At 41.9% G+C, this 13,522-nt stretch overlaps 1 protein-coding gene across 4 annotated transcripts in view; it reads left to right on the forward strand.

The window, feature by feature from the left end:
• Nucleotides 1-979: 979 nt before the first annotated feature.
• The window catches only part of Adgre1 (adhesion G protein-coupled receptor E1), a 157,290-nt gene continuing 144,747 nt past the window's right edge, over nucleotides 980-13,522 (forward strand). For 2 of the 4 annotated variants that reach the window (XM_087565696.1, XM_087565698.1), the window contains exon 1: nucleotides 985-1,030. In XM_087565696.1, coding sequence (XP_087421822.1) covers nucleotides 1,000-1,030 — 31 coding nt within the window. In that variant the 5' untranslated portion in view covers nucleotides 985-999. 4 annotated transcript variants of the gene reach the window in all.

A 13,522-nucleotide genomic window follows, 5' to 3' on the forward strand; every position in this document is an offset into this window, starting at 1 on the left:
CAGCAATAGAAACCCTGAATGAGACAGATATGGAAATATACTATACCTCCTAGACACTAGCTTGATGGTCCTCATTTTGGCTCTTTTCTCACTTCCTTGCTTTTCAACTGGTCTATTGAGAGGTCATCTCTCTGACAAGCTACTTTGGCAAGGACCATTGTGTAAGGGCCTTCACCAAGGGGACCCCAGGTAACATATGACTTGCCTTCTGTATTTCTGAGGTTGTGTTTTCACATGTGTTGGGGGCTGATGTGTATGGTATGGTGTATATGGTGGTGGTAATATGTGGTGTATGCTGTGGTATATGTATGGTGATGATGTGTGTTGTGTTTATGGTGTGATGTATGTAGTGTGGTGTGTGGTGGTGGTGATGGTCTCTCTGTCTCTGTCTCTCTGTTTGTCTGTCTCTTCCTCTCTCTCTGTCTTTGTCTCTTTCTGGTATGGTGTATGTGGTGTGTGTGTATTCTACAAGGTTGACATGATGACAGAATTGAATTTTCTTGGCAGCAAGCCAATGGATCCTGGTGATAAATGCAGCATGGCTTTGTTGAAATGACCTTGAGATCTTGAAAGGTGGGCTTGATCTCACCATGGGCAGCACATTCAATGTCACCTGTTTGGTGAAATGGAAGAAGGGAATGAGAGGTGTGTGGGGGAGGGTGGTGTTGGAAAAAAATGATGGAGAGGAAATGGGAAATGGGGGGGGTGAGGGAGATTGAGAAAGATGAGGTAGATGGTAAGATATGGAAAGAGAAGGAAGGAAATGGAAAGAGAGGAAGGAAGAGGGGAAGGGGGAGAGGGAAAAATGTGTACACCAGCCAGATTTCGGGGAGAAATTAGGGGATTGCCAGGCTGTCCACCTCTGATGGTAACAACTCAGCAGAAAGCTGCTGGGGCTTTGTTTGGCTTTGTTGAGCAACCTTGGCCCCACCCCTTTCCTTCCCCAAAAGCAAGCTTTTAAAGGGAAGGCTCTCTTCACTGAATAGTTGCCACAGTATAATGTGGGGCTTTTGGCTGCTCCTCTTCTGGGGTGAGTATGAGGTTGAATGGGGCAAAGGAGGGATGGCTGTGATGTGGGATGGAAATAGACTGCAGGGAGAAGGGCCAGCCTCAGAGGGATCCAGATCAAAGGCTAATGTATTGGGTCTGTAAACCTTACCTTGGGAGACCTTTGACAAAATTCCTTGACTCAGGGAAGTCCATTCACCAGGGTAGATCTTCCTGTAGCTGTTCATTTGGTATGTTTGTGTTTGTGAGCCATCTCAGTTCTAGTTGGAATTTAGCATGGAGTAAACTTATGGGGCTCCTGGGTGCATCTAGGTCTCCTGTGATGGTACAAAGGGTAAGAAAGCCCTCAGAGCAATGGAAACCAACCCCTTACCATTGCATAGCATTTAATCTTCATGAAGGCATTATCAGCCACATGTCACAAAGCAGAACATGGGAGTGAAGGAGGTAACTTGCTGGGCTTAGGCAACAGTTTAGTGTGTAAAGTGCCTGTTCTGCAAGAACAAAGACTGTGTTTGATCCCAGAATTCATGTTAAAAAGTCAAGCATGATGCTTCTGCCTCTGGCTCTGGAAAGTAGAGAAGGAAGATCCCTTGTTCTTGATGACCAGCTAACCTAGCCCACTTGGTGGACCCCAGTGAGAAAACCTGTCTCTAAACAATTAAGGTAGATGGCACTTGAAGAAAGGTGTCTGAGGTTCTTCTCTGGTCCCTGCATGCCTATATACACATGTGCATGCTTACCTGAACTACACACTGCACAAAATGCAGTGCACACACAACACACATGCAGTGCACACACAGTCAAAAAGAAAGACTGTGAGCAAGTCTTTGCTAACGAGGGGTAGAGCCATGGTATAAAATCATTCCAGCTTTGGCTTTGTTCAAACTCTTAGCCATGGCTGGTTTATGCTGCGGGGCATCAGAGAAGACAGTCCCATTCTGGAAATAGACTGGGGACTGCACCTTCCTTTCCTGGCTCCTGTTGCTTTTGTTTTGGGCACCAGTGTGTTTCGTTCCACGATCTTCCACTTCCCTGGTTTTCTTGCATGTTCGCAAGATTTTTTTCATTGATTTAAATTTAAAGATGGGAGATACAGAATTCCTGTTTTAGTGATGAGGAGAAACTGAGTCATGGAGTATTGCAATAAGTTTTCTCAGGGCATAAATTGTTATCTATGAAGACATAATTAAAAAATACACAAACATTTAAAGTGTTTGTGTGCATGTGGTCAGAGGTCAGAGAACATCTTTAGGTGTTGGTCCATACCTCTTATCTTGCTGTGAAAGAGTTTCCTCTGCACATTAGATTACCTGACTCTCTAACTTCTGGGGATTATGTGGTCTCTGCCTTGAATCTTGCTGTAGGAACGCTGGCATTATAGGCATGCACCATGGATAAACTTAGGTGCTTTCTGAAGGTCTGAAATCAGCTTCTCATGCTTGTATGGCCAGGGTCCTACCCACTGTCTGGATGGGTGTCTGTATAGTCTAATATCTTTTTAAAATCTCTCCATATTTATTTTCTGTTTATGTATGTATGCATACATGTGTATTCATGTATGAATGTATGTAAGTATGCATATAGGTATGAGTGTATGTGTGTATATTATCTATTTATCTATTATCTATCTTTTCCTATCTATCCATTCATCATCTATCAATTCTGTATGTCCATTATCCGTCAATTATCTACTTATATACATATCATACTTATATCATTTATCACTATACCTTTCATCGCTCTATATCTATCATATATCTAGCTACCTACCAACAGATGTATGTCATTTGGCAGGATGCTTTCTTTCTTTTTTCATTTTTTCTCAGATATTTTGTGTATTTACATTTCAAATGTTATCCCTTTTCCTGGTTCCCTCCTCTCTCACCCCATAACCTGTTTCTATGAGGATGCTCCCCCTTCCACCCACCCGCTCTCACCTTACCGCCCTGGCATTCCCTACACTGAGGAATCAAGCCTTCATAGGACCAAGGACTTTTCCTTCTATTGATGCCATCCTCTGCTACATACACAGGTGGAGCCATGGGTCTCTCCATGTGCATTCTTTGGTTGGTGGTTTAGTCCCTGGGAGCTCTGGGGTGTTTGGTTGGTTGATATTGTTGCTCCTCCTATGGGGTTGCAAATGCCTTCAGCTTCTTTAGCCCTTTTTCTAACTCCTCAATTGGGGTCCCCATGTTCAGGCCAATGGTTAGCTGCAAGCATCTTCATCTGTACTGATAAGGCTCTGATAGAGCCTCTCAGGAGACACCCATATTAGGTGGTATAACATTCATAAATTTGTGAATTTCCTTCCCAACACTGCATATGACAGGTGTGTTGGTACACACATATGTTTTCAGCACTTGGGAGATAGAGGCAGGAGAATGAAAGGTTGAAGGTAATCTTCAGCTACATACGGAGTTTGAGACCAGCCCAGGCTACATGAGAACCTATCTCATAAAAGTCTATGATTATTCTCATAACATTGATGATAGTGAAGAATCATGAAGAAGATTACAGTAAGTACACAGGTAGTGCTTCTCGTGGTCATTACATAGGTGGTGATGATGGTGGTGGCTTCACAGGTGGTGTTGGTGGTGGTGACTACACAGGTGATGATGGTGGTGGTTACACAGGTGGTATTACACATGTGATTAAAGATGGTGATGGTGGTGGTGGTGGCTACACAAGCTGTGAAGAAACATAATGGAAGATGGATCTATTTTGCTCCACAACTTGAGACCGTATGGTCTGCAATGTTGTAGAAGCCTTGGAAGAATCATGGTTGGATTGTGGGGCTGGCACTGCTTTTTGATTGTTGACTGTGAAGCAGAGAGCTAAGAAATTAGACGGGATACAGATTTTTCAGGTTCCTTCCAGGGCCTCATCTTTAAACTTCCCCAGAGAACAGTAGGTTAAATACATGACGGTGGGGGGTACATTTCACATCCAAACCATAGCAAACAGGGAGCCTTAATGTATATGTGTCTTTAAAGATTTATTCATTTATTATATGTAGTACACTGTAGCTGTCCTCAGACACACCAGAAGAGGGCATCGGATCTCATTACAGATGGTTGTGAGCCACCATGTGGTTGCTGGGATTTGAACTCAGGATGTCTGGAAGAGAAGTCAGTGCTCATAAACCCTGAGCCATCTCTCCAGCCCATGTACACACATGAGCTTACACACACAAAGCAATACTTTTAATATCTTCTCAAGAATCTACTTAAAATATTGCATTTGTTTATTTAAATATATTTCAATTTATTCTTTGAAGATTTCATACATAAACACAGTAATTTTGATCACGTGCATCCTCACACTACTCCACAACTCTTCTCAGACCCGTCTTCATGGTGACCACCTCTAACATAATGTCCTACCTAAAAAAATCCACTGAAAGGGGAAGTCCTGGGTCCTGCTAAGACTGAACCCCCAGTGAACGTGATTGTTGGGGGGAGGGTGGTAATGGGGGGAGGATGGGGAGGGGAACACACATAAAGAAGGGGAGGGGGAGGGATTAGGGGGATGTTGGCCCGGAAACCGGGAAAGGGAATAACATTTGAAATGTAAATAAGAAATACCCAAGTTAATAAAGAAAAAAAGGAAAAAAAATCCACTGAAATGAATAAGCACTTCCTAGATGCACGTGAGCATAGGGCCATCCAACTGGAGAGCAGGTTGCCCTAGGCAAACCTTCTGGGGCACATCCCTGAAGCAAGAGGATTCTCCTCTCTGTAGCCACTGACTCTCAGGATTCTCCTCTCAACAGCCATTGATTCTCAGTAGATTGTTAGCTGAGGATAGGACCAGACTGGAATGTTCACTGGCTTGACTTTGCAGGTTTTGTGTAGGCAGCCACAACTGACATGAATCTTTAAGTACAATCATGCTTGGAAGGCATAGCTTTGCCTAGTCCTCTTCAACTCTTCACTCTGGCTCAGGAACTATTGCAGAAGATGGGGCAATAGTCTCGCCATCTACTTTATTTCTCATGGGATCGAACTTAATACCTGTGGGGTTTAAACTTCATGGGAGAGCAGGATGGGTATTAAGATTATTTATTGTCTTTGTGTTACCATTGCTGTGATGAAATACCATGGCCAAAAAGCAAGTTGGGTAAGAAAGTGCTTACTTGGTTTACACTTCACATCATAGTTCATTAGTGAAGGAAGCCAGGACAGGAAATGAAAGTGTGGGAACCTGGAGGCTAGAGCTGATGCAGAGGCCACTGAGGGGTGCTGCTTACTGACTTGCTCAGCCTGCTTCTTATAGAACACAGGACCACAAGTCTAAGGATGGCATCACCCATAATGGGCTTGGCCCTCCCGCATCAATAATGAATCAATACAATGCCTTATTAGCTTGCCTGCAATTACATCTGTACCGGCTGGTTTTGTGTGTAAACCTGACAGCAACTAAAAATCATCAGAGAGGAAGGAGCCTCAACTGAGGAAATGAGTCCACGAGATCCTGCTGTAATGCATTTTTTTCAATTAGTGATTGAGAGCCCAGCCCATTGTGGGCGGTGTCCTGGGTTCTATAGGGAAGTAGGCTGAGCAAGCCATGAGGGCAAGTCAGTAAGCAGTCCCTTCCATGGCCTCTGCATCAGCTTCTGTCTCCAGGTTCTTAGCTTGTGTGAAATTCTTACAATGTTAAAGAAAGTGCTGTAGGAAAGTATTTTCAATATCCTCACACAAAGAAATGACAAACTTTTGAGGAGAAGCATAAAAGTTAAAAACAAAACAAGACCTCCACACAAAAAAGAGACATGAGACTAGGGACAGACAGGGTTAGTTGGGGAAGAGAGGAGTCAACAGGAGTGGGAAGGGAGATAAAGGCAGACCATGGTGGGTGCATGAGCACAGTACGGAGCATACAAGTCAGAAACTCCCAAGTATACAAACCACCACCAGTAGCAACACCAACAAAATGTAGGCTCAGAGAGATGCTTCTGCACTTAAGGCACTGGCTGCCCTTTATGAGGACATGGGTTCTGGTCCCGGCACCTATGTGATGTCTCACAGCCACCTGTAACTCCAGTTCCAGGGGATCCTTCTAGCCTGTGTGGACACTGCACCCCTTAAAACCAAAAGCCCTAACAAGACAAAGTGCAAAGAAATCAGGAGTGTTCTGTGAAAATTGTACAAAATGACAAGGCTTCCTCAGTGGGAGTTCCCATGCAGCTTTGTCTGGTTTATAGGAGGCAAAGCTTCAGTCTGAGCACATCCAACTTTTCAACAGTTTACGTCGTTTCCTCCACTTCACAGGCTTCAGTGGAACGCACAGATGGGGGATGACCACACTTGCCATCCTAAGACAAAGACTTAACGGTGAGTCAGATAAAGAGAACAAATGAATGGCCTGAACAAGGTGTGTTTTTGGGGGACGCTCTCGTGTCCCAGCAGATGACCCTCACTCTTTGTGGGACCAAGTTAAAGGCAGAAGCAATGGGATGTACATCCCCTGGTTCCTGCTCCAGGACAGTTCCTCCATGCTCTGAAATTACTGCACAACCCTAGGCAAAGTATGTAATCTCTCTGGTGTTCAGTTCCTGCAAGGGTGGGCTTTAGAGACCTATGTGTGCATTGTCACTGGATGCTGTGAGGCCTCTCCTGTAGTATAAGTCCATGCCCAACAATATTCTGCAGTCCTAACATAAATTCTCTTTTCTTGTTCTTTGTTTTGGAGACAGTAATAGAGACATTAGGATGTCTTTCTTTGTTTTGTAATTCTGGAATGCCATAATCAAACCTGGTTATTGGATCTGAGCTGGCTTTGGGTCTGTGTAATCCAGCTTTGACTACAATAAATATCCAAGCCAATCAGTTTATACAGAGAAGAGGTTTGTTTTGTCTTTATTGATGGGGATCTCCATCTGTTGTTGGTTAGTGCTGAGAGCCTGCCTGGCTGGAATGGGCTGAAGTGGGATGCAGCATTGAATGCTGGCCCAAAGACTCTCTGGCCTTGTAGGAAACGTAACTCGTTCTTACTATTATGTGCTTCATTGAGTACGGGGGAAATTGAACTCTTTATCTCTCTGCTTACTTACTTTATAAATCTCTGTGTTTGATTAAGCACTGGAAAACTTAATTCTTACATACTTTATAATTGTCAATAAACATATGCTGTATAGTAGTGGGGGATTCATTAGAGGATTTATTGCTAAAGTTTCTTAGCTCGCCTGGAAGCCTGACCTCTCACTGGGCAGGCTTGGGGCAACTAATATTTAGTGAACCAGGAAAAGAGAGTCATGTTTGCAGAAAGAAAAACATTCACACAGGCAATATGCACAAAACACGTGAAATTATACACACACACAAAGATACATTCACACATATTGTCTGGCCCAACAACCTGTCTCATCCACTCCACAAGTATTCATGCATACTTACATACATACGCCTACTACACACACACACACACACACACACACACACACACACACACACACACACACACACACACACACACACACGTGTTTGCTGGATGGAGCAAAAGCCCCCAGGAGCAGGTTTCACTGGGCAAGCGCCAGTGCAGAAAGAATAAATAATAATGAAAAGTAAGTCCCAACCTTTATTGCTTAGAGAAAGAAAAAACTTCTACCTTTTTATTGAGTATAAAAAGGCTCTGTCCTTGTCAGTAAGAAGCCTGCTGTTGAGAAAACACCTGTCTCGTGGTAACAAGAAGCCAGCCTGCTCTGTCTGCTCTCTCTGTTCCCTCTGCTGTCTTATTGTCATTGTCCCTAGTTCCTGTGCTTTTGCAGAATACATGATTACATGGTATTATAAGCATCTTTTTTTCAAAAGTTCACAAGTTCAAACATAAATTCAAGCCATAAATTGAATAAGAAGTTACAACAGAGATGTTTTACATGTGTTTCAACTAAGCCTGGTTATCTAATAAACATTCATGGTCTGTCACTAGCTCCATAGATTCATTAAGAGTTTAAAACACTAATTCTTATGTCTTAAGTTAGCACGGTTTTGTCAAGAGCCAAATCTGCCTAGTGTCTCATTAGTTAGATGTTTTATACAGATAAATCCAGTCAATGTTTTATGTTCTGTCCTTACACCTACAGTAAATTGTTCATTCTCAATAAATTTACATATCTGGTCTTTTTCTTTAATTGATCTTGTGTTATTACTACACACACACACACACACACACACACACACACACACACACACAAACTCATATATACACACATACATATACAGAACCCCCCAACATACTAACACAACAGACACACAGATCCTCTCTCTATATAAACATATACACAGACATTCCCTCAAAATACCAATACAACACACACACACACATGCACATTTACACCACCCCACATATATAATACTCCCTATTTACACACATACACACATATCCCCACACATATATACATGTATAAGCACCCACACATATATATATACATACCCACATCGACATACATATACATACCCTCATACACATATATACATATACACACATATACCCCCAGATACTAACATACACACATATACATACCCACACACCCACACACAGACACATAGATAGCACCCCCTTCCCAGACATGAATGTGACTTGCTTAGTCCATTTAATGTTACTTGTGTGTATATAATTTCAGGGCTGATCATTTGTTATGGGATAGTGAATTGGAGCTTTTCCCTGGGAAGAATGATTCTCCCTCTCACTACATTCCTTGGTTGCTTATACTTCTTTTCCAGGGGTGAGGGACCTGAGGTTCTCCTTTCCGCATTAGTGTGTCTACTGTTGCCATCCTTTTTCAGGTAATTTAGACCATTGTATTGCTGAGGTGTCATGGTAAAGTGTTTCTGTCACTTCTTGGAGTCTGACTCTCTCAACACACTTTCTTGTTTTGTTTTGAAATTTTGTTAGTTTTATCCGAAATATTTCTTTATTTACATTTCAAATGTTATTCCCTTTCATGGTTTCCTGTCCATAAGCCCCTATCCCCTCTCCCTCCCCCATATGGGTGTTCCGCCCGATCCATCCCCTTTACCGTTCCCACCCCTCCGACATTCCCTTGCACTGGGGGTCCAACCTTGGCAGGACCAAGGGCTTCCCCTTCCACTGGTGCTCTTACTAGGATATTCATTGCTACCTATGAGGTCAGAGTCCAGGGTCAGTCCATGTATAGTCTTTGGGTAGTGGTTTAGTCCCTGGAAGCTCTGGTTGGTTGGCATTCTTGCTCTTATGGGGTTGCAAGCCCCTTCAGCTTTTCCAATTCTTCCTCTAATTCCCCCAAAGGGGGTCCTGTTCTCAGTTCAGTGGTTTGTTGCTAGCATTGACCTCTGTATTTGACATGCTCTGGATGTGTCTCTCAGGAGAGGTCTATATCCGGTCCTTTTCAGTATGCACTTTTTAGCTTCATCCATCTTACCTAGTTTTGGTGGCTGTATATATATGAGCCACATGTGGGTCAGGCTCTGAATGGCTGTTCCTTCAGTCTCTGCTCTAAACTTTGCCACCCTATCCCCTCCTAAGGGCATTCTTGTTCCCCTTTTAAGAAGGTGTGGGAGAATCTGCATTTTGGTCATCCTTCTTCTTGAGCTTCCTGTGGTCTATGTATTGCATCTTGAGTAATTCGAGCTTTTGGGCTAATATCCACTTATTAATGAGTGCATACCATGTGTGTGTTTCTGTGATTGGGTTATCTCACTCAGGATAATATTTTCTAGTTCATTCCATTTGCCTATGAATTTCACAAAGTCATTGTTTTTGATAGCTGAGTAGTACTCCATTGTATAGATGTACTGCAATTTCTGTACCCATTCCTCTGTTGAAGGACATCTGGGTTCTTTCCAGCTTCTGGCTATTATAAATAAGGCTGCTATGAACATAGGGGAGCATGTGTCTCTGTTGTATGTTGGAGGATCTTTTGGGTATATGCCCAGGAGAGGTATAGCTGGGTCCTCAGGTAGTGGAATGTCTAATTTTCTGAGGACCCTCCAGACTGATTTCCAGAGTGGTTGTACCAATTTGCAATCCCACCAGCAATGGAGGAGTGTTCCTTTTTCTCCACATCCTTGCCAGCATCTGCTGTCACTTGAGTTTTTTTTTTTTTTTTTTTTTTTTCGGAGCTGGGGACTGAACCCAGGGCCTTGTGCTTGCTAGGCAAGTACTCTACCACTGAGCTAAATCCCCAACCCCTTGAGTTTTTTATCTTAGCCATTCTGACTGGTGTGAAGTGGAATCTTAGGATTGTTTTGATTTGCATTTCCCTGATGACTAAGAATGTTCTTTAGGTGCTTTTCGGCCATTAGATATTCCTCAGCTGAGAATGTTTTGTTTAGCTCTGTACCCCATTTTTTAATAGGGTTATTTGGCTCTCTGGAGTCTAACTTCATGAGTTCTTTTTATATTTTGGATATTAGCCCTCTATCAGATGTAGGATTGGTAAAGATCTTTTCCCAATCTGTTGGTTGCCATTTTGTCCTAATGACAGTGTCTTTTGCTTTACAGAAGCTTTGCAGTGTTCTGAGGTCCCATTTGTCAATTTGTCATCTTAGACCATAAGCCATTGGTGCTTTGTCCAGGAAATTTTCCCAGGTGCTCATGTGCTCGAGAATTTTTCCCACTTTTTCTTCTATTAGTTTGAGTGTATCTGGTTTGATGTGGAGGTCCTTGATCCACTTGGACTTAAGCTTTGTACAGGGTGATAAAAATTGATTGATTTGCATTCTTCTACATGCTGACCTCCAGTTGAACCAGCACAATTTGCTGAAAATGCTATCTTTTTTCCGTTGGATGGTTTTAGCTCCTTTGTCAAAAATCAAGTGACCATAGGTGTTTGGATTGATTTCTGGGTCTTCAATTCTATTTTGCTGATCTACCTGCCTGTGTCTGTACCAATACCATACAGTTTTTTACCACTATTGCTCTGTAATACAGCTTTATGTGAGGGATGGTGATTCCCCCAGAAATTCTTTTATTGTTGAGTATAGTTCTCACTACCCTGGGTTTTTTGTTATTCCAAGTAAATTTGAAAATTGCTCTTTTTAACTTTATGAAGATTGAGATGGAATTTTGATAGGGATTGCATTGAATTTGTAGATTGCTTTTGGTAAAATTTCCATTTTCACTATATTAGTCTTGCCAATCCCTGAGCATGGGAGATCTTTCCATCTTCCGAGATCTTCTTCAATTTCTTTCTTCAGAGACTTATAGTTTTTGTCATAGAGATCTTTCCCTTGCTTGGTTAGGGTCACAATGAGGTATTTTATGTTTTTTTTTTTTTGTGACTATTGTGAGTGGTGTCGTTTCCCTAATTCTTTCTGAGCCTGTTTATCCTTTGAGTAAAGGAAGGCTACTGATTTGTTTGAGTTAATTTTTTACCCAGCCACTTTGCTGAAGTTGTTTATCAGGTTAAGTAGTTCTCTGGTGGAACTTTTGGGGTCACTTAAGTACACTATCTTATCATCTGCAAATAGTGATGTTTTGACTTCCTCCTTTCCAATTTGTATCCGTTTGACCTCATTTGTTGTCTGATTGCTTTGCTTAGGACTTTGAGTACTATATTGAATAAGTAGGAAGAGAGTAGGCAGCCTTGTCTAGTCCCTGATTTTAGTGGGATTGCTTCAAGTTTCTCTCCATTAAGTTTAATGTTTACTGGTTTTCTGTATATTGCTTTTACTATCTTTAGATATGGACCTTGAATTCCTATTCTTTCCAGGACTTTTTATCATGAAGCAGTGTTGAATTTTGTCAAATGCTTTGTCAACATCTAATGAAATGATCATGTGTTTTTTTTCTTTGAGTTTGTTTATATAGTGGATTATGTTGATGAATTTCCGTATACTGAACCATCCCTGAACCCCTGGGACGGAGCCTACTTGATCATGATGGATGATTGTTTTGATGTGTTCTTGGATTCAGTTTGTGAGAATTTTATTGAGTATTTTTGTGTCGATATTCATAAGGGAAGTTGGTCTGAAGTTCTCTTTCTTTGTTGGGTCTTTGTGTGCTTTAGGTATAAGAGTAATTGTGGCTTCATAGAAGGAATTAGGTCATGCTCCTTTTGTTTCTATTTTGTGGAATATTTGGACAGTATTGGTATGAGGTCTTCTGTGAAGGTCTGGTAGAATTTTGCCCTACATCCGTCTGGTCCTGGCCTCTTTTTGGTTGTGAGAATTTAATAACTGCTTTACATATCTTTAGGAGTTATGAGGTTGTTTAGATGGTATATCTGTTTCTGATTTAACTTTGGTACCTGGTATTTGTCTAGAAAACTGTCCACTTCATCCAGATTTTCCAGTTTTGTTGAATATATGCTTTTGTAGTAGGATCTGATGATTTTTTGAATTTCCTCATAGTCTGTTGTTATGTCTCCCTTTTCATTTCTGATTTTGTTAATTTGGATACACTCTGTGTGACCTCTGGTTAGTCTGGCTAAGGGTTTATCTATCTCTTTGATTTTCTCAAAGAATCATCTTCTGATTTTGTTGATTCTTTGTATAGTCCTTTTTGTTTCTACTTGGTTGATTTCAGCCCTGAGTTTGATTATTTCCTTCCATCTACTCCCATTGGTTGTATTTGCTTCTTTTTTTTTTAATCTTTATTAACTTGAGTATTTCTTATTTACATTTCGATTGTTATTCCCCTTCCTGTTTTCCAGGTCAACATCCCCTTAACCCCTCCTCATCCTCCCCCCATTACCACCCTCCCCCCAACAATTACGTTCACTAGGTGTTCAGTCTTGGCAGGACCAAGGGCTTCCCCTTCCACTGGTGCTCTTACTAGGCTATTCATTGCTACCTATTCATTCCTGGTTGGAGCCCAGGGTCAGTCCATGGATAGTCTTTGGGTAATGGCTTAGTCCCTGGAAGCTCTGGTTGGTTGGCATTGTTGTTCATATGGGGTTTCAAGCCCCTTCAAGCTCTTCCAGTTCTTTCTCTGATTCCTTCAATGGGGGTCCCGTTCTCAGTTCAGTGGTTTGCTGCTGGCATTCGCCTATGTATTTGCTGTAATCTGGCTGTGTCTCTCAGGAGAGATCTACATCCAGTTCTTGTCAGCCTGCACTTCTTTGCTTCATCCATCTTATCTAGTTTGGTGGCTGTATATGTATGGGCCACATGTGGGGCAGGCTCTGAATGGGCATTCCTTCAGCCTCTGTTCTAAACATTGCCTCCCTATTCCCTGCCAAGGGTATTCTTGTTCCCCTTTTAAAGAAGGAGTGAAGCATTTGCATTTTGGTCATCCTTCTTGAGTTTCATGTGTTCTGTGCATCTAGGGTAATTCAAGCATTTGGGCTAATAGCCTTATCAGTGAGTACATACCATGTGTGTTTTTCTGTGATTGGGTCACCTCACTAAGGATATTTTCCAGTTCCATCCATTTACCTATGAATTTCATAAAGTCATTGTTTTTGATAGCTGAGTAATATTCCATTGTGTAGATGTACCACACATTCTGTATTCATTCCCCTGTTGAAGGGCATCTGGGTTCTTTCCAGTTTCTGGCTATTATAAATAAGGCTGCTATGAACATAGTGGAG

This window comes from Rattus norvegicus, chromosome 9 (assembly GCF_021556685.1).
Source record: "Rattus norvegicus strain SHRSP/BbbUtx chromosome 9, alternate assembly SHRSP_T2T, whole genome shotgun sequence".
NCBI classification, from domain to species: domain Eukaryota; kingdom Metazoa; phylum Chordata; class Mammalia; order Rodentia; family Muridae; genus Rattus; species Rattus norvegicus.